The sequence below is a fragment of the Misgurnus anguillicaudatus genome, chromosome 2 (assembly GCF_027580225.2).
Source record: "Misgurnus anguillicaudatus chromosome 2, ASM2758022v2, whole genome shotgun sequence".
NCBI classification, from domain to species: Eukaryota; Metazoa; Chordata; class Actinopteri; order Cypriniformes; family Cobitidae; genus Misgurnus; species Misgurnus anguillicaudatus.
In genome coordinates this window covers 43,811,884-43,834,258 of record NC_073338.2, presented here as the reverse complement: position 1 = coordinate 43,834,258, position 22,375 = coordinate 43,811,884, and the positions used below count along the sequence as shown (strand labels likewise).

The window sequence follows — 22,375 nt, the reverse complement described above, 5'->3', positions numbered from 1 at the left end:
ACGCCACAGAAAGCGCAGGAGGGGCTTATCTTCAGGTAGGAGTAGGACTTGGTGGAACATTCCACGTATATCGCCACTAATGGCTACACAGTGCTCCCTGAAACGCAGTAAAACACCCAGGAGTGAGGGGCTTAAGGTTGGACCAGGCATCAAAGAATCATTAAGGTTCAGTCCCTTGTATCGGAAAGAGCAATTGAACACAATACGATCCTTGTCATTGTGGTTTACCAGATGGTGTGGGATATACCAGGTCTCCCCCGTCATACTGTTTTCAGCAGGTGTGAGTTTGGTAACTGCGCCATTCTGTACTAACTTCTCAACCTCAGCATTGTACACAGCTGCTTTCACTGGATTTTGAGCTAGTCTGCGTTCCATACTCCGGAGACTTGGCACCACAGCCTCTTTGGGGGCACAAAAGAAGGGTGAATCCTTTCTGCGCAATAAAGGTGTTGCATAGCGTAGGATTCCATTCACCTCCACACGTGTTGTCTTGGTCTCTAAAAGATTTATGGCTTCTTGGTCCTCTCTGGACCTTGTCACCTGCTTTTCACAGCGGAAAGGTAAAACATCAAGCTGCCATAATCTTTCAACATCTCTTCTGAGTTGGAGTTCGGCAGGGGTCAGAGACAGGAAAAGGCACTGTTGTGGTTGTAATTGGTTCTCCAGGATCTTGGCAGGTCCCTGGAGTGTCCATCCAAGCCTCGTTTTTATAGCTGCTGGACCATCAGGTGTACCAATTCGGACAGGTGCGATCGGTGTGATAAGGTGAGTATTATCAGCCCCGATTAGAAGTAAAGGACTCACTCTTTCAAAGGTCTGCAGAGGGATGTCTTTAAGGTATTTATATTTCTCCAGCAAACTCACAGGATACGAGTGATCAGCCAGACCAAGGGTTTTTGCAGTAAATGCTGCATTAATCTTGAAGGTCTTCTGTGGTTGAGTGGCAGGTGATATGTGGAAGTTAACTGAAGTACCACTGATGGTTTTCACCTCTTGTCGGATGGTCCGCAATGCTATGTTTTCAGCTTGGCCTTGTATGTCCAGCTCACGAGCAGCATCAGGAAGGAGAATAGTGCACTCAGACCCATCTTCCATGACAGCATAAGTGTTAAGTGTCTTGCCTCCATAGCGCAGCAGAACATTTATGACCTTTAGGAGAACACGTCTGTTGTCAGTAGGTCTATCCAAGTACAATGTCTCAGCGGTTGAGCTAACCAGGCAGGAACCCTCTCCTGTACTCTTTGTGTTGACTTCGTGCAAGATTTGCAAGTGTTTCCCATTACATATGCTACAAGGCTTCTTGAGGGTAGACTGAGCTGCCTGGTGTCCACGTCCACAACGCCAGCAGCGATGGTTCGTTCGGATCCAGTCAATCATTTGCTGTTTATCAAAAGACTTAAAGGTAGCACACTGACTGAGATAATGATCATCTTTATCACAGAAAGGGCAGAAAGCTTTAGTTGGGGCTTTGAGCTTCTCCACTTTAACTTGTTTGACTTGGGTCGGTGCTGGAAGTATCTTTGTGACAGTGTCATCTGCTCCATGAAGTATGGTGGCTGAACGGGCAGTAGGTTTGGATTCTCGCCTACGTTCTGTTCTCTGCTCTGTTCTTTGGCTCTTATAACTGATCTGCGACTCGCTGCTTTGACACCAGGCCTCATACTGGAGCCACTCAGAAAATTCACGGAGATTATACACAGACCCAGGGCGGTGGTACATCTGTCTACGAAATCCTGATCTCATTTCTGCAGGTAACTTACTCAACAGTCACTCGACATGTGACCCACATTGAAGTTCTGCTTCGCCTTCATCTCCAAGAGTCTCCAACATACCAACAAGAGCCCTTATTTGCAGAGCGAACTTATCAAAGGCCTCAGTATCTCCACGTCGGATATCTGGGGAGTCCATCACTTTGGCGATTTTCTTGAGAGCCAATTTGTGCGGCTGGCCAAACCTTTCATTCAGAGCAGTCATGGTATCAGAGTATGGAAATGGAGAATTGAGGTAGGAATCTGCCACCAGACGTGCTTCATCTAGCTTTAGATGATCTAACAGGATTTGGTACCGGAACAGCTCAGTGGCATCTGGTGGTAAAAGGTTCTCAAGCGCTATCTTCAACCGAGTAAACTCGCTAGGATCTTTAGTACAGAAGTTAGGTATGGTTGGCGTTGGACCTCGGTATGTGGTCTCTTGTCCGACAGGAATTACATTGGTAGTGCAGCGAGCTCTCTGAGGTGACTGCAGCCAAGTAGGATGCTTTGACTGATGATATACCTGCTTAGGATTATCAAAGGTCTCAATTGTGGGTTTTAAGGATGTTCTCGAATGCCAGTATGGATCAGGATTGGTGGTGTAAGGACCATGCGTAGTTTGAAATCCTACTGGATGAGAAGTGAGACTGATGTTTCCAGACTGCCGCAGGAGAGATGGATGCTGGTATGTATGCCCACCAGATTGAGCAGAATGAACATATGAGTTATGAGATGTATCAGCCATGATATGATCTTTCATTACGTTAAGTTCACCAATCATCTTTCCAATGAGGTCTATCATTCCAGAGTCACTTCGATGATCCACTGTTTTTTCCTTTGCTGGGTTGGGCGGAATTAGATAAGCAGACTGCTGATTATGACTGAAAGAAAAGCCTTCCGTAGAGGTAAAGGGGGGATGGTATGGCTTCACAGTGGGTGCTGTTATGCTGCTCATCTGATGCTGTTGCCCATAAGCTGGACGAGGCACTGTAGAATACAATGTAGACTCTGGATGGTAAGGTACAGCTTCATGATGCAGAGATAACCTACGCTGATTAGTATGGAAAGTCTGTGGCAGCGGAGTAGACTGCTGTTCTTCCCATGGTCTGTGATAAGGAGAAAACTGAGGAGGGTAAACAGATGGCACTGAAGCATAAGTAGGACTAGGATGATGCTGTTCAGTGTCACCCACATCTGGGACAGGAAGTTCTCCTTCGGAATGGACAGACCAGTCATCCACTGTCTCCCATGGAGCTTGACTTATAGGACTTGATCCTCTGATCCAGGGTCGGCGCTGTGGTGGGGCATTCGAGGGCCGTGCCCCCCTAGTGGTCATTGATGCCCCTCCTAGTACAGGCCCCACAAAAAATCCCTTTTAGTTAATATTTTAATATTAAATGTACACACTATAATTTTAATAAAAGAAAATGATGGGAAAAAATATTTTGCATCATTTCGGTTGTTTGTGACATGTTACTAAGCTTCGTCATTATTGGACAATTCTTATTGGTCGCTGAGTAAACTTGTTACATTTGACTTTTAGCGCGCAAAATCCATTTCAAGTTGTTGTTTCTAGAATCGAAAGAACAGTTTGTCCGTCTATATTATAGACAGTTAGCGGCTAATTGTTAACCTAAATATAGACAAAAAATGGATTTACGAAAATGGTTAAGTTCTGCGCAGCCTCTTCAATTAGCAGCATCTGATACTCCGGCCACCACCACCAGTACCGAGCTGGCCCATCCGGACAACTTCCAAAAGTAACTAGCGCAGCTAAGCAACAATCTTCAAGCCCTCCAAGTCAGCGGACCGCGGTTGATGGTATCGGGACTGACAGGCCTGTCCAAATTGTGTTAAAACAGTATCCGGTAACAGTTTACAGTGGTAAGGGGCGATCACAAGCGAATGGAAGGACACATTAGACGGTTTAGTAGCCACACTCGTCGCCTACAACTCTTTTGAGTAAGTCGTTGGTTCAATTCACTTTTTGAAGCCAGCCCTGGCTTTCATGATAAGGCATAGCATGTAAATTGTTGATGAATGTTTGCTGGGTCTATCTGCATTTGTGTTTTATACTTGGCTACCTGTACTAAAGATATATGAGACGGCATAACTTTACCCCCACCCCTTTCTGCCTTTTATTATCGTATTTCTGTGTGTGACTGAATAAACTGTGTGCATAGGGCTAACGTTGCCACATAGCCTCTAAATGACATGATATAAAAATTAACAAGAATAAACAAAATTCGCAAATAATACATTTCTGCTGTGTTGTACTATGATGTTTTAATTTGCTCAGCGAGTATAGCTCTGGTGTCAGTAGTAATGCTCTTTAAATATACAGCTGTATTATGTTGCTCTGTTTGTTACATTTTCTACTAAAAATAAAGTAATGCTCATTAAATATGCCCCTCTATCTGAGCTGCATCAATCACATTGGGATTTATGATGTTGCCACTGTGTCAAAATATTTCTCAAATGGCAGTGCCCCCCCGCCGATGATCCAATGCCCCTCCAGCGTCATTGCTCTGACGCCGACTCTGCTCTGATCGAATGTGAAGAGACATTGTTTGCAACCTCTCCAAACCCTTGTGCATGCTGTGTTGTGTGAGGAAATACTGGCTGGTTTACTGTTCTACGACGCCCAGTCGTGAGATCATAGTCTTGAAGGTAGGTAGGAAGATTGACCTGACGTTTGGGTCTTACTATCTGAGCAGACTTATCTTCTAGTTGCATGTTGCTACTAATGAATTCTTTGTCCATAAGAAATGCCAAATCCGGCTCGAAGGACCATTTGTTCGATAGCAGGACTGAAAAAGGTTCTTCTCTATGTAAGGTGAAGTTTTAAATTAGCTTTCCTTTATGGGGTGTCGGTTAGAACACACTGAATTCCTTTAGTTTCATGCAATAGGGTTTTAATTTGTCATTTTCAGTATTCCACAACACAGCAGTGCACAGAATTACAGGTCACAAGTAAGGAGTTTTATGTGTGTTTATGTGTGGTCTAAAGGAAAGAAATAAAGATATATATATTAACAAATGTTTCTTAAGTATTATTGCACAGACATTATTTCACAACAGTTGTAAATCTCTCAATAAAACCTCTAAATGAGAATAATTTACAGAAATGAACATACAGGCATTATAATTATTACTCAATACTACCACCTGTTGGTCAGAAACGGCAAAACACTGAAACCCGAAACTTATTTCTGAGGTAAATTAAACGAACTGAATATAAACCAGAAATATTGCTTGAATAAATATCAAATGGCAAGCGTTTACATTATTAATGTGATAATCACACATATATACATACAAATCAAACGATACTTAGCAGAGATATCCAATAATGACAAGTAATACTGAACATAATTGGCACATTTACATATTGTCAAAAGCCCGCGACCAAACGGCTTAAATAACAACAAATACTTATATCTCAGATGCAGAATAACATTGAATGAATACTTTACAAACTCCTAAACTAACATTGATTATCTACTGAATAGACAAACAACTTACTTTTGCGTATTCACGCACACTTTGCACACATACAGTCCCGCTCGCATCTGCTGCTGAATAAATCTCCCTGACGACCACTAATGGAAAAGTGCGCATGCGCACAGAACGAAGCCTTTCTAACAACGGCTTTAAATCAACATTATAAGCAAACGTATTACTAATGTAACATATAGAAGTTAAGCCCAAAAAGGCTGCCTCCCCGGGTTGAAAAACCCCCTAGGAGAAAAACCCCCTAGGAGAAAAAAAAAACACGGAATTTTAGCCGGGGAAATAAAAAAAGTCATAGGAGGAAAAAACCCTTGGGAGTTATATATATATACACATTGAAACGGAAGGAGATTAAGCGGAGATTATGCGGGTTCTGCCGGTGGTCTTTGGTCAGGCATCAGCTGGACATCACGTTGAAGAACAGCTAGTAGATCAGTTGTGTGCCGACTTTCACATGTACCGGAACTGGATCTGTTTGTCTCGTCCTCGGGATCAAGGACGAGACAGGGAGAGAGAAACAAAATCTTATTAGCGTAGGGGCCGTTCACATAGAAAACAAGTGTCACACAGTAATGTGGTTTTAGTCAGCTCGGTTCCGGACAGGCTAACTATTGCTGGTTAAGTGTATTACATATAGTTGATGATTTTAGAAACGGAAACAGAACTCATTTGACTAAGGCCAGAGGCCCCACTGCCGTCGTTAATACTAACGTACAGTGGCAAACGGTTCTGTATGACATACTATTTTTTGAGTAGTCATACTAATTAGTCTCACCTGTGTCTGTTAATCATTATCATTAGTTAAAGCTGCTTATCATTATCACTCACCCTTTATAGTTTGCCCTCATGTTCCTGTTCTTTGTCTGATCTCGTCTGCATGTACCATTGTCATCGTGTTTTGCTGTCTATCGTCATTAAAGTCCTGTAAATTTATGTAATCCCTGCCTTTGTCATCTTTTAGTTAAGAGAACTGTGACAAAAGATCAGACCAAACATTTGTGGCGTGTTAGTGTTCCCCTCCGTGTTTCAAACTAGAGTTTTTTGTTTTCCGAAATATCAGTTTCGTTTTTAGCTTTATTTATGGATTTTTCGTTTAAACAAGCACTCGGTTTGGAGCAGGGAGACCGTCCGATCACGTCGGACGGTCCAACGGACCATCGCCACCCCCAGAGACCAGACGGACATCACCCTACCCGGAACTCCTGCCCACCGCAGGTGGAGAACCCGGCAGTGCGACCTGCGAGCCAGAGCTACCCTCGGAGCCCAGCGTCGCCGAAACCCTGGATGTTTCCCCTGACCAGGTTGCGTGACCAGAGTTTCCGGGGTGCCGCCGCGGGAGCTGCTAATGACGTCAGGGAGGACGTCCATCTCCCAGCCGCTGAGGGTGAGCCAATAACGGTCCCTGGGGCTAATAACATCAGCTCGGATTGTGCTTCGGACATTCCCCACCCCTCATCGTCACCACTGGTTTCGTCCAGCCCGCCCCTCGTAAGTCGCTGTTGGCCAGCGCTGCCGGTCCCGTCCGGTTTCCCTTTCGGCTTTCCCGCTTCAGCCAATCCGAAGCTACATCAGCGGACACAGCGTCACATCTCAGCTCATCCTCAGCGCTTCACCAGCGCTGGTTCGTCAGAGCCGAGGTGTGCCTCTCTGCCCACTGTCTCGGGGGTTTCTCCAGTTCTCCTCCCCGGCTCCCTGAGACCTAGAGGTCGCCTCGGCTCGTCGGACCAGCGGCCTCGCTTCGGGTCTCTCCTCCCTCCCCTTCATCAGCTCCCGTCCCCACTACGACGTCTCCAGGCTTCGGTCACCCCGAGGTCGCGCCTACCGGGAGGGGGCGTACTGTCAGGGTTTTAGTTCTGTTTAGTTTGTTTTCATTGATGTTCATCATTGCTTCTTGTGTTTGTTACCTTTAATTAGTCTCACCTGTGTCTGTTAATCATTATCATTAGTTACAGCTGCTTATCATTATCACTCACCCTTTATAGTTTGCCCTCATGTTCCTGTTCTTTGTCTGATCTCGTCTGCATGTAAAAATTGGCCCTGGCATTTTGGCCCAGACCGGCCCACTACATAGGATCACAAATCTTTGTGCAACCTTGACTACCAACTCCATAATGATTAAGTAGAAAAGTATAAGAGCTGAAACGTGACATTAATGTAAGGGCTGTAAAAGGCTTTGCAGGTTTTAAAAATAATAGTATTAGCCAGTGAGTGCACAATGTTTAAACTAACCATTCTGACCACCTTATGATAACACTGAGACCTGATAAATGTTACAATGAAGTTGCAGTCTCTGGCTGAGCCACGAGTCCCATTACGGTGCGTTTTGATCACTTTTTTTAACACCTTTTACCAATTCCAAACCACAGCAACCCCAATAACCAACATTAATTTTGTATATATCTTTTCCTTTCATCCTATTTTATGACCTTGCTGCCCGAATCAGGATTTCTTGTATAATGGTCACACGACTCACACCTCAATTTCCATGCATGGCATCTTTCTTATGAACATCAAATAAAATGTGATAAAAAAGAAAATGTGCCTAATAATTCTGCACACTTGAATATAATGTGCTTTTTTCTCCAGCCAGCCATCATTAACAATAATGTATTACTTATAAATGCTTTATTTACCAAATTAATGGTAGTTATTAAGATTAATTTGGTTTGGAATTAGTAAAATATGTTTGATAAAAACTGTGACCAAAAGTTTAATGAAGCTACCTAATAATTCTGCCCCCACTGTATTTTATTGCAGTGTTATTACTGTCATTTTGCAATCAGCCATTGGTCTATCATCACTTGTGTTTTTGACTGTGTTTTATCAAGAGAATATCTAACAACAGTGTTTTAAAAGCTGTTTTGCTTACCGCACGTCAACTGGGTTCTCAGTCGTCTCTTATTTTGATACACACTGACGCTGCATGCTTCATAAAATGCCCTAAAAGTTGTGATTGGGCTAGCCAAATGTCAAATCAAAAAGAACCAATGGGCTGCTGATTAGGTGTCTCCTGGGCCGGTCTATCCGAAAAAAAAAACATCTTGCGCTAACTTTTTTGAAAAATGCAGTACATTGCCATGCCGCATTTTAGCGCCACTGATGAATTACATTAAAACAAATAAGAAACAAAGAAAGCAAGCAATGGCTGCGTTGCGCAATGTACGAGTGTTATGGGCTGGTCAGACAAAATTAGTGTGAGATGTATGATACGTCTGTATGATACTCACTCTCTCTTTCTTGTGTCAGATCATCGCTCTGTCCATCTGACACTAGAAACAGAGGGGTGGAGCTTGTTAAGAGATGATTGGGCCAGCCCGGTGTCAGTATGGAAAATAAACCAATGGGCCGCTGTCCCTGCTTTTTGGGCTGGATGTTGGCCAATAAAAAATCATATTATATTCACCGGCCCCAAAGGACGTCGGCCCACCGGGCATTTGCCCGGTATGCCAGATTACCAGTCCAGCCCTGGCATGTACCATTGTCATCGTGTTTTGCTGTCTGTCGTCATTAAAGTCCTGTAAGTTTATGTAATCCCTGCCTTTGTCATCTTTTAGTTAAGAGAACTGTGACAATAATGTGTCATAATTTTTTTTTTTTAGTGTACTCATACACTGAAAAAACTAACTTTTTGGTGTAGTAATTTATATTAGATGAACTCTCATTCAATTTCTACATCATTTTATTAACATTTATTGAGAACTAGATTGTCCTAAGTAAAATGATGATAAATACACAATTAACTAATGTAGAAAATGAACTGTGTAGGAATAGTAAGTCGTATTAGATATTTTCTTGTATTATTTAACTGTTTTATAGTCACTGCACATAGTCCTAAAATAATTAAGTACATATTAATCAAAGACTTCAGCAGATTAAAGTAAAAAATCTTAGTTAATTTAACTTAAGAATATTAAATCCATTAAACTAAAAAAATAAGTACAACTTACTTAAATTTATTTGCACATGTTGTAAGGAATACCCACAATCCTTTGCGCCTGAATATTTTTATTTTTTAAGCTTTATCACAGAATAAGAACTGATAAGAACTTTAACTACTTAAATATTTGTCAATAAAATGTCATAAAGGTTTAAGCTCTTATATCATTGATGTTGTTTTGTTGTAAATGATAATTTTGTGAAGTCACCGTTCAGGTGATCAGTGTTTTTTTACAAGAACCCTGTTCAGAACATTATATTGTATTTCTCTCCACAGTGCTGACAATGCATGTCAGAAACACAGTTTATGTGCGTTTCTGTTCAGAATAAAGTTTATTCAATGACTGACTTATAGTCAGTCATGAATTTTGCGTTTTAATGCTATTTAAAACACTAAAAATAAGTCCATAGAACTATGTTCAAGAAAATAGCAAACAGTTTTTTCAGTGTAGTGTATATTGTTGTGTTTTTGTGTATAGCACAAACAATCTTAAGTGCATGAAAACAGTGGCATATGTTGACAGTCTTGTTTTGTGCATGTGGGCATTGACATAAATGTCCAGAATTAAACCTCATACCAGATCTCATACAGCAATACCTGTATGTCCACAACCCAACATATTACACAAAACACTGGTAATATCATACTGAAACCAATAGTTAATGATCACAGATCAGAACATGAGGAAGTTTGACTAATGAATTATTAAAAAGGCTTATTTGCCCATGAGGAATAACCAAGAAATACTTAATTATTTACATTTATTTATTTAGCAGATGTTTTATCTAAGACAACTTACAGATTAGGTAACATACAAAAAATATGTTTAAGAGTCTGTTATAGTATTAATACATAAGAAGGAGTGAAAAGCAAGATGAGATTACAATTCCCACTCAGAAACAGCTATTAAATTTAAAAGAATTGTTAAATAAAGGCTAAAAACAATTTTTAGCAGCTTTTACTAGAATTATCTAAGTAGTGTTTACATGAGATTTTTAAGTGATGTGGATGCAAACATCAGGAATCAGAGTATGAATCTCAACAAGTGTGACAAAGAAAACTATTTATCTATGCCGCAGTGCATGCTGGGAGTCCTGGATGAGAAGTAATTTGTTAATACCCAGCATGCATTGCAGCATGAAATTTGTCACCATTGTTAAGATTCATACTCTGATTCCCGATGTCTGTGCGTCCCAAATGCACACAAGTTATTTTTTCCATAGTTCCTAAAAATTCTAAATGACAAACCGAGTAAATCAATTAATTAAATGATGATCTTTACTATTATGTACCAACCACCACAGAATTGCAATATTAACTTTACATTAAATGTGCTTTACACACACAAGTCAATACAACCAGGAAAAAAACAAGCAAATAAAACCTCAAGGGTCAAGAGTCCAACTTAAACAAAAACCGATCACCATAATGGTGACTTTAAATGAAACAAAACATCAACATTTAAATTTAAATTTAATAAGTGAATTGTGTTTTCTACATCAATATTTTTACTGAATATTCTGAAATAATATTTTATAATAGTTTTAAAATAATAAAATGCAATGTTTCTCTATTATTTACATAATTGGCAAAAAAGTAAATATAGAAAACAGTTGTTTTAAACATTGTGTGAACATTGTGACATTGCCATAACGTTTGAAAATGGTAGAATGTAACATTCCTCTAATGCTCAAACAACCCAGAAACGTTAAAAAACATATTTTATGTTGGCAGAGCGTTTTGAGAGCGCATCTATTATCTGGGTTAGTAAGTATCATTTACTTGCATTTGTAATTTTTTCCACCAATTGATTTCGATGACAAAACACAAAGTTAATATTACTTGAGCAATTCCATTAAAATTTACAAATGTATTTGAGGCCAAATAGGCCTAAAAAAACAAACAAAAAAAAAATGCAAAATGACATTTTGAAGTAGAAAGAGTTGACTTAGATAATCTTACTTTATTTACAAATTAAAAAAAACTTTTTTTTAAAGTGTAGATAATATAATAAATTAATATATTTAATAAATTTTAAATTAAAAATCTTCAGTTGACATTTTACTTTATTTTAATGAATAAAGAAATATAGAGTATATTATGATTATAAATTAATAAAATTGTATAGATTTATAAAACAATATATACACACAGATCCTGTATACAGTGTTTATAATACAGTTTCCGTAACCATTGTGGTTTCTATAATGCTTTTTACTTCCCCTCTGACAAAGAGCATGGTCTTGTAAACTCCTGGCCAAACTCATGGATCCATTTGTTAGCCACTAAACAAAGTTAAAAAATGAAATTTTAATAACATTTAATTTTTCATCATCACTGTATAGGTAAGTGGTTTTTAATTATGGGGACCCACAGTACTCCCCCTTATCTGACACACTTTTTTCTTATTCTTTTCTGTGATAATATGCTGATGATTTGTTAAAATGAAATCTCATGAAATGGACATTTTTCACTTTGCTCACAAACTTACAGAAGGCTGATATGTTTTTAGAGGATTTTATCATACAAATAATTTATAGTTAAGACATCTTTAAGTATTTAATTTATTTCAAAACCTACCCCATTTATTTCCCACAAAGGTAGGGCATCCACCATGCAATGTTTTCAAGTCAGCTGTACCGTTCTTATGGAGGTTGTACCAAAACACAGCTGATCTCTGACAAAACAAAATGAATATATAATAGCCCACATATGTGACAGTAATGTCCTGCGCCATTTTTAAATGCTACTTCAAGAGGACCGCCCTTCAGTAGTGATGCTTACCTGAAATTCAATATATATTTGTGTCACTGAAATAAGGGATTTACCTTTATTGGCTGCACTGCAACTCCAACATCAGGGAAAACAGTGGCGCCCCCTATCTCCACATCACTCATCTACAGGAGGAGCACATCATAAACTGATAATGATGATTGTTCAACACAAGCAATAATAATGGTCATTATTTTTTCAAAGAGTGACACTTGCTTCAACTTACATAAATTAAGAATGTAGCAATCCTGTCATTCTCTATATCCTGTGAGATTAAATATTCTTCTTAGGTTAGCTTGCAATTATTTAGTCAATATGTAGGGGAGAGCAGGGTTTTCACTGGTAAGCTGTCACACGGCCACCATGATTTCACAAAGTAAGATGTGATCCTGGATCAACATGTTTTGTTGGTCCTGGTATCAACGTTTTAATCAAAGAAACCCCAACTTACCCTGAACTCAAACCCTAACCAGTTTTACCCATCAAATTAGTGTGAAATAATAGCTTGAGTTTTAAAAGCCCCTATCCTAAATCTAACATACACCCTAATCCTAATCCTTCAATCTGATTGGTTAATGAAAATGTTGATCCAGGACCAATATTGGTTGTGACACTGTTCATAACTCCAACACTAGAGGCTTTATCTACAATTTTCTTAGTTTTTCAGTTTACAAAGTCCGTCATCTAAATAGGGATTAGACATAGCGCCAGCACAACTGGCTTTTAAAGGGGATGAGAGCTAAGACTCTCATTGGTTTATTGCACGTTACACCCAAAATACTCACATTACTCTTTAAAAAAAATAGGACCAAACCTTTTCGACCATGCGCTCGGTGCACAAACCATTTTTCCCGTCGTTAAATTAGCAAAAGTGGATTTGGACACGTCCGACAATGCGCTTAGATCGTTCAGATAAGGCCCTTAATGTGTCATTTCGTGTTGATTTTGTGTTAAAATAAATAAAAGGGACAACAAAAGATGTGTTAAAACAACTTAAAGTGTGTTGTTCCAATAATAAAACAGAGATGTGTTACATTAATGTGTTGTCCTTAACTAGACACTGCATGTGTTGTTAACACATTCGTTTTAAGAGTGTGAGATTTAGCCAACATTAGCACACATGTCAGTTTGGGGCAAGTTGTCTCAATGACTTTGGGGCAAGTCGTCACATGCTTTTCACCTTGGAAATAGTTACCCCAGGTTATTCTAAACCCCAATGGAATCCTGGGTTATCTGTTTCACGTTTCACAGTGTTTTTACTTAACCAGGGGTTAAGAGATAACCCTGGGTATTCAAACACTGCATGCGTTTGGCACCGAAATGCAGGGTTAACCCCACAAAAGCAGGGCTAGCAGGGTTTCGTAGCCCTGGGTTGATTTCATGGATAACCCAGCTTCTAGAGTACAAGTGTGAAACGCTCCTTAACGTAGGGTTGAAAGCAGGGTTTAGAATGAAGATAAACCAGGGTTAAGCTCAGTGTGAAAAGCCATACAGTAGAGTTAATATTTCCAGTACTGGTTTGAATTAAAAAAGTTATCAATATCAATAATCACAGTTGAGTAGTGTTTTTCTTTTTAGATAATCTAGTGTGACAACTTACCCACCGATGGGGCGGTCTACAACTCCATTATGAGATAAGATATGAAAATGTAATGAATACAACATATGTTCCCAAGACTTCCTTCTTTTATTTGGTATGAGACTTAAATCATTGTGCTGTATGGTGCTCAGTAAATGTTAGACAGTGTTGAAGTGTGACAACTAACCCCGCTCTCCCCTAATCAAGCTCTCAATGACCAAACATTTGAGCATAGTAATCTTACCAAGAAGTCATGATGTGGTTCATATCTGCCACCAATACCATAATTTTGAACCTGAAAAATTAAAAGAAAAATATACTTAATTGCATAATGTAGCTATTAATCTGGCAGCAGATTGTTTGTCTCTTATCATTATTGTTGAGAGAAGAATTTACCAAATAGTAGTTTAACTTTTATTTCTTACCTCATTGTCCTTAACTTGTTTTTGTAAGCTTGTACTATAGTAAATGTAGCTATATTAATGCTTTAGCAATAGTGTGCTATTATTATACAGTCATGGCAATATACATTAATTTAAATGGAGTTTGAATTTGTGACCAGGGCTGGCAAAGATTTATATTTGTTGAACTAAGAGATACAAAATGAGCTGATAGTATTCTGTTGTGTGCATTAATAGGTGATTTCTCTCTTAATGTGACCTTACAAGAGTTTCAGATGTTTCCATAGAGAGTCCTGTAACGTCTGCAATCCTCTGATTGATACGAACAGTTACATTGTCATCTTCTTCCAGAAAAACACTGAAAACAAAACAAAAAAATGATTAAGCATAAGTATTTGACTAAAGTGTCTAAACAATGTTAAAGTACTGCTAACTAACCAACAAATTAATGAAAGTATTACCTTTGAGAAACACGATCATTGATGACTGCACCTTCTTCATCCTGTGCTATGTATACTTTAGACCTAGACAGCTAGTTCATAAAACAGAAATTAACCATCAAAAAATAAATAAATAAAACATGAAATTACACTGACAACAATAAAAACAAAGATATATTTATTTTAAAAACATTTTTGCATATTAATACCATTGTCAATACTATCATTATTAATATTTTTACTACTCATCATCCCTATTACAACTACTATTATCATTAATATTATTGATATTATATTAAGATTACATTATCATTATCATTATTATTATTATTATTATTTTCTTTTCTTTGTAAATATTATTATTGCTATTACTACTACTATTACTTCTTATTTATATGATTTTTTTTATCTTCTTCCTGATCCTTCACTCTCCCCCTAAGTCCGGATGAAATTGGTATTTTTGTTAATTTGTTGATCATTATTATTATTGCTACCTGTCATTTCATATTAATATAATTTTTCATTATTATTATTGTTAATAATATTCCTATTATTATTATTATTATTATTATTATTGCTATTATCACCCTCCTTATCCATTTTGTTTATTTATTTACATCTAATTATGTCTGTTGTACTTATGCTCCTTTATTCAAAATTTTTCCACTCTTAAATCCAATTACACACACACACACATCTTACTGGTTGTTATGTATGTTTTGTGGATCTATGTATTTGTATTTTGCATTTCACTTCTAATCAGTAAATATTGTAATTGTCTGTTTGCGTGTACTTGTCTTTTGTGTGTGTGTTGGATATTCACCTGAGGTCTAGAGATATTTTTCAAGATCTCAATCTCTTTGTCTGATATTACGTCATAATATCTGATGATTCGGGGTTCATCCCACTCAATCTCTTCTTTCAGTGGTGCCAAAATCAGCCTGGGGTTTCCTCCACCTGTGCTGTACCTACAGGACAGCATCCTTTGTCTTCTATAGGTCTGAATTTTAAAACATTGAACACTTTCAATTGATAATTAACACACAAAGCAACTTCACACTTTTAATGTAAAGTAATGGCTTAAACTTAAAAATTTGGACTTGCCCTCCAGTCAACCTCTCCCCTGCACAATGCCTCATATTCAGTTGACTCTGTATTTAGTATGTATATATCAGGGTCTGAAGATTTTTCAAAAGAAAGGCTACTGTATATCTCTTCCAGCTCATTTTTAACATACTCATTAGTTGGGTCTGGGGAAAGAAATTGAAAAGACAGCAGTAAATGTTTGGTTTGAATTAGTCTCTCTAGTGAGATTATTTGGCAACCTAAAATTCTCATAATCCCGTCTCTCTTGTTCATGCTTTTTCTAGTTTTGTGTCAGGATCATGGCAGTGCCATGTTTTGTGTGGAAGCACATGGCCATTCACATTGTTTGTTTTGGTGTGCCATGTGCTCTCCTGTCTGGTGTCTTAAACCCGCTCCCTCGTCTCCTCAAGAATTTTCTTGTCATGGTTTCATGTACCTCATCATTTTCTCCGCTATTTATTGCCCTTGTGTTTGCTGTCATTTGCTAGTTCATGTTGTGTGATAATCTGCTTTTGCTGAGTCTAGTCTAGTCTAGTCTGTTAGTGTTTATTCTGATTCATGTTTTGTTGCCCCCTCGTGGGTTTTTGTCTTTCCCTTGTTTTATGTTACATAAAGTCTTTGTTGTCCTGGGTTCTGACTTTAGAAAACCCTGCTGGCATAAATATGGCACAGCAGTGTGTAATTTTTAGAAGGATCTCTTGACAGAAATGCAATATAATATACAAAACTATGTAATCAAAGGTGTATTAAGACCTTTCATAATGAACCGTTATGTGTTTATTACCTTAGAATGAGATGTTTTTATCTACATAAACAGAGGGTCCCCTTACATGGAAGTTGCCATTTTTGGGCCACCATGTTTCTACAACAACTCTTAACGGACAATTTTTTTTACTAAGTTGTCTCTGATGATGACCTGTTTGTCCGGTGGTGGCTACCGTAGCCTCTCTATGTGTTTCAAAGGCCAGGGGTGAGCAGTGGACTGAGCCGTTGGTTGCAATTCACAACCTCACCACTAGATGCCGCTAAAATGTACACACTACACCTTTAAGTGGACAAGCAGCATTCCTGATATTTTGGAAAACAGCACTGGGATATTTACTTGATTGTACTGTTCTGCTTGTTTATATTCAAATACTTCAGTCGGGTTATGCAGCAACACACAACAGCTGATACTTCGGTTTGATTTGGAGCTAAGAAAAATGTACAACATTTTGACCAAATTCTGTGTGAATTGTGAGCGTTGTATAAAACAATATCTCACTAACTAAATATAAGCACAGTTGTAATTCAATCTCATGCATACAGACAAATCAATCATGTTGATACCAATCAAAAGCACTCTCTCTTATGTGACATTGGTTAAAAATGTATTCGTTGTTAATGCATCAGCTAGACTCACCATGATCAAGAAACTGAAGGTAGAATTTAATTGCCACAAGCCGGTCTCCAAATTTATATGCTGATGAGCCCAGGTAATATAAGAGGTCTGGATGACCTAACATGTTACCCACTAACAGACTGTACCGAAACCAGTGAAAGGCAAGCTGGAATTTCTCATGCTTATAAGCGACATACCCCACATCAAAAGCTTCATTCCCACTAAGAGGCGTTTCTGTACGATAATTGCAGTGGATTTTTGAAAAATATTCAAACCAGATAAAAATATTGCATCTTATGTGTGTGACTGAAACAACGTTGGTGCAGAAATGCAGACATACTGGATGTGATGGTTCCTGGGTAGAGTTTGTAGATCTCTTGCAGTCTAATCAGACCCAAAGCAGCACCATCTAAATCCTTCTCTGTTGGGATCTTTAGTAAATCCGAGTGCAGCAGATCTTGGAAGTCTACAATATTATCAAACACAAAATAAAACTGTAGTGATCAAAGAAAAGCTTAATAATGTTTCCTAAATGTTTCTATCACCAGTTCATTGTCTCTTTTTATGTCTATACACATATTTTGTTGAAGATCTGCACGACTCACCCTCACCCTCTGCACGTCTTTGAGTGTATTCTTCCATAAACAACCATTGATTTCTCAGTCGTCTGATGAGTTTGTAAGCTGCTACGGGGTCATTCATAATTTCCTCAGGGTTTGTGGAGTTTGAGAGCAGTTTTGAATTTTGGAGATTGCTGGATTGAAAATAAATATTCAATGTGTTTTTTTAGTGATATAATTCTCATAAACATCCACAACTCATTACTAATGTAAAATGGGTCCGTGAAAAACAGTGCAACAGGAACCATCAAGTACTGTATTGTTATCATAGCTTATTATGTTTCATATAGAGTTAAGGGAAATGAAGAAACTTTACCCCTTAAGTATATTAAAATTCTCCTCCTCAGCATCCATAAAGTCACTAAAGTGATCCAGGAGCTTTTTCTCCTCCTCCACAAGCTGCATGATTTGATCTTTAAAACAATTCAATTCAATTTTATTTATATAGCGCTTTTCACAATAGGTAATTGTATCAAAGCAGCTTTACATTAATAGAAGCAGGGGAAAATACAGGAAATCGACAGACAACATCAGTAGCAAAATGCAGCGGCTATGAAAAAACTTTACAAGTGAGCATGATGATGATGTAACGTATAGAAGAGGATGCTGTTGAGTTGAGCGAATGTTTGCTGACTTTGTTGAAAAAACACCCTAGGAAAAAAACTCCCGCATTTTTAGCCAGGAGGAATAAAAAGTCCTAGGAGGGGAAAAAAAGTCCTAGGAGGAAAAAAAGTCCTAGGAGGAAAAAAAACTTTATATAGAACATCACCCAGCATCTGACAAGATAACAAAACTTTGTCTCTTCTTTTTACAGTTTGTGTCTTTGTGTGCTGCTACAATAAGATAAAATTATCTAAAAAACACAGTATGTTACTACTTTGACTGAAGTAAGTAGTAAACATTGTTGACTGTTTAAAGTCAGTCAAAAGTATTCAGTATTGTAAATTAATTTACTCCGCTAGCAAATGATAAATTTTATAAAACGGTTAGTTCCAATCCTTGATTCTGATTGGTCAATAGGTGTGCTTTATTCACGATAAAACACTGCTATGACCGCTTCACCCAACAGTTCTATTTAATATCACTGCGCCCTTAGCAACACCCTTAGCAACACATAAACATATAATGAGACAAAGTTTGAGAACAGTTTGTTGTTTTTATTTGAGCTTTCATGTTGTTGTTCGCAGTCAGGGACTATTTTTTCTAGCGGAAGGAATGCTTTTATTGATTTAACTTCATGAAAGTTGCACTAATATTTTTTTTAACTTTAATATTGTGTAGTAACCGTTTTATAAAAGCAATAAGGTACTCGAGGCAAGTGCTGTATCGTGAATAAGTAACGGCTGAAGGGGTTGCAGGCACTCCGCTTCGCGTCGTGCCTAACAACGCCCTTTAGCCGTTACTTATTCATGATACAGCACAGCCTCTCATACCTTATTGCTTACATAAAGCATACATATTATCATAACTAAAACAGAAAACACTATAATATTCACAATTGTCAAAATATAAATTTATTAAATTATTGATTTAATAATGTTATGCAAATTACTAATATACCCATTGATGAGAAGAATTCATGCCCAGCAACAGAGACAATCCAGACACATGTCAAAACTGACAATAGATTCTTCATGACAATTTCAGATCTTTGAAATCTCAAAACTTCAGCTTCGGCACAGCTTGTAAACAGCAGGCATATCTTTGTGGTGCATGGCAAGGCTTATATAGAGATCAAGGTTCAAGGTTCAATGTATTCTTTATTATCCCCGAGGGGCAATTTTTTATGCAGCCAGCAGATAGAGTAAAAAGACAATACATAACAAACACCATAAAAGCACACCAAAAAATAATAGTAAGTCAATCAAACATTCAAGTAGAAGTGTTTAAAAAACTGGTCACAACGGGTATCTATTTGTCTTACATCTCTTGGACACAAATCTACGGCCAGATGTAAGCATCCACAGAGATATACCTACATTTGAATCCTTGTTCTGAAAAAACAAAAGCGAAAGCTGAACATGACTCAACATCTAAAAAAGATTACAAAACACAATGGGCCACGTTTATATCATCTAGAGACACACCTATATTTGACAGCAACTTCTTGTTTTGAGAAAACAAAAGCAAAAGTTGAACATCACCCAGCATCTGACAAGATGATAAAAAAAAAGATATTTACATTCTTGTATTTATTTAGTTGCTACTTAAGATCTTCGTCACACACACTGAATAAAATAATAAAATAATAAGTACAATTTCAGGGGTGCCTTTTATCATTCATCCGGACCGATCATAAGAACCTGGAATATATCCGAACCGCCAAAAAGATTGAACTCCAGGCAGGCTCGGTGGGCACTTTTTGGGGGACGTTTTGATTTTCTCTCTCGTACCACTCAGGTTCCAAAAACATTACAGTTACAAATAGCATTACAGTTCATATCATTAAAATGTTCTGTTTTACATCAGAAATCACTGGCACAACTTACCCCAACTTATTTCACCTAGAGGTACACTGTAAAAAAAGTCCGTAAAAATTTCAATGTTATTGCAGCTGGGTTGCCGGTAATTTACCGTAGATTTACATTTATGTTATTTACTGGCAAGAGTTTGTTCAAAGTTAAATAAATTTTAAATATTAACAAGTCTTTATCTTTACAGAATAAAACTATACAATAACATCCTCATGCAAAGCATTCTGGGAACCAGAAATCATCATCAACCTTTTTCTGGTTTTTGCTTTAGATTTTGTTTCCCAGAATGTTTTGATGCTGTTTTTTAGTTTTACTCTGTAAAGACAAAGACTTGTAAATGTTAAATGTTCATTTAACTTTGAACAAAATGTTGCCAGTAAATAACATAAATTTAAATCTACGGTAAATTACCGGCAACTCAGCTGCAATTTCTACGGATTTTTTTTACAGTGTACAACTTACCCCGCACCAGGGGCAAGTTGTGCGACCACTTTTCCCCAAAAGCTATATTTCTGAAACAATTTATTTCAGATCCAAAGTTATTGTTCTCAGGGATGCACAACATCCTGAAATATATGTACATCCTTAAGTTGAAGGCATTACTGTCATGGCTTCACTTTAAAGTCACTTTGAGTAAAAACTGGCACAACTCACCCCACTCTCCCCTATAGTATTTGCTAGATTAATAGGCAGGAGTAAAAAGCAAAATAAGATTATTAGGTGATATATAGCGCACACTTGTTTAACTATCACAAATAAATCCACTAATAAATAGAAGTAAGGCACAAGGGCTTTGCTAGGGTCTGATGTGATGGAGGCTTATTGAGTCAATGACCCCACAAATACAGACATTTTTTAAAAATTATTATTATAATTGTAATGTGAACATAAAACTGAAAAAAAACAGTCCTTATATTTCTCTTTAGACTGTGCCTGTCATGATGGTGTTTTTGTTTTATAAAAATTTTGTATTATGTTTTTCTTTTATGCCATTTACTTCTGCCTGTCATTTTCAATGTTGTTTTCTTGTTGATCAAGTCTTACTTTTTTCCTAATCCTTGCTTTGTTTAATCCCTATATTTTTCCTTTACTTTTTCTATACTCCGTTAACCTCAAAAAATAATAGCTTGTGCCTCGTAAAATTGTCAGCAGCACTCTAAATTATGTGCATTTAGGCTATATTAATTTTGTTATTTGAAGATTGTTCATATTTTCATACATACACATTGACATTGTCAGCAGGCCTGTCGCAACAAGGCAAGCAAACCAAGCAATTGCTTGGAGCCTCGATCTGGCCTGGGGCCCCAAGACAACGACTGGTTGAGAATAAATGCAATGACAAACTGTGTGAGCGCCCCTTTGATAGTCAATGGAGTAAAGTGCAATGACACTGTTATCGGGATCCCCCTCAAGAGGGCCCCTCTCAGTAGTCGCTGACAGCAGCCAGCCAACCACGTGATCTCTGCTGTCCTCTGCTATCAAGTCCAACTAAATTCTATTTAAGCTGATAATAGTCAGTTTTACTGCCATTGTAAACCGTTTTTATTTATATAAAGTTTGGGTAAACTTAAACTGTATGGCTATGCTGTGGTTCCTGAAGGCTTTACGTGCATGTGGGGGGCCTCCATGTCCATTTTGCTTGGGGCCCCCAAATTCCTTCAAACGGCCCTGATTGTCAGCTGTGTTAAGCTTTTAAGATATAAGGAACTGAGCAATAGGTTGTTAATTCAGCTGATCAGTTGTTTTATTTTTGCCTGATGAAAGACGATGTTCAACGACTCACTGTGTGTTGTCAACAGTGCCACCTGCAGGGCGAAATAGATATTGCGCTGTGTAACAATACAAGATACACATAAACACTAAAAAGATAAGACAACTGAAACAACAAATCCCTCAAGTCAACCAGAATCCTACACATAAAATAAAACATCTACAGCCAGATGTGGCTGCCTATATGTCAAACAACTTTCTTTTAAAAACAGCCAGTGAAACCAGCTTATAAGTTTCATAGATTTATGTAACTTGTTCCATGTTGAAGGAGCAGCGCACTTAAACGCCCTCAGATCTAACCTTTGAAACAGATAACAATAACAATAAAAAAAAACAATAACACCATTACAGAAAATTCTAAAGGTTTTATTGGGAATTTTATTGGTTCTAATGGAATATGGCCCAAAACACACTAGTGGTTTTAATGGTAAAAGCTAATGGTTCCTATTGGTATTTTAATGGAAACCATTAGAATTTTCTGTAATGGTTTTATTGTTTTTTTGCAGCAGGGAAGGAGAAGATCCTGGGAATGAAGGTTATAAGACCCAGTACAATTTACATTGATATAGGTCAGGAGGTATATGCAAGGAGACCATAATAAAGCCTTGTATATAAAGGTATGCCAATGTTGAAGTCTCCGTATTGATAAAG

General features: G+C 37.8%; 2 protein-coding genes across 2 annotated transcripts; both read right to left on the bottom strand.

The window, feature by feature from the left end:
• Positions 1-10,461: 10,461 nt before the first annotated feature.
• On the bottom strand, positions 10,462-16,987 carry LOC129443416 (prolyl 4-hydroxylase subunit alpha-2-like). Its single transcript, XM_073856148.1, has 9 exons — positions 16,882-16,987; positions 15,217-15,643; positions 14,415-14,485; positions 14,218-14,311; positions 13,797-13,847; positions 12,200-12,238; positions 12,030-12,098; positions 11,782-11,878; positions 10,462-11,486 (listed from the first exon to the last, which is right to left on the bottom strand). Exons 2-9 carry the CDS (start codon positions 15,373-15,375, stop codon positions 11,416-11,418), a joined length of 651 nt encoding a protein of 216 aa, XP_073712249.1. The 5' UTR covers positions 15,376-15,643; positions 16,882-16,987; the 3' UTR covers positions 10,462-11,415.
• On the bottom strand, positions 16,868-19,215 carry LOC141351469 (prolyl 4-hydroxylase subunit alpha-2-like). The gene is made up of 5 exons (XM_073858325.1): positions 19,041-19,215; positions 17,797-17,893; positions 17,466-17,614; positions 17,201-17,326; positions 16,868-17,094 (listed from the first exon to the last, which is right to left on the bottom strand). The coding sequence occupies exons 1-5, from the start codon at positions 19,114-19,116 to the stop codon at positions 16,868-16,870; spliced, it is 675 nt and encodes a 224-aa protein (XP_073714426.1). The 5' UTR covers positions 19,117-19,215.
• Between the last annotated feature and the right edge of the window lie 3,160 nt (positions 19,216-22,375).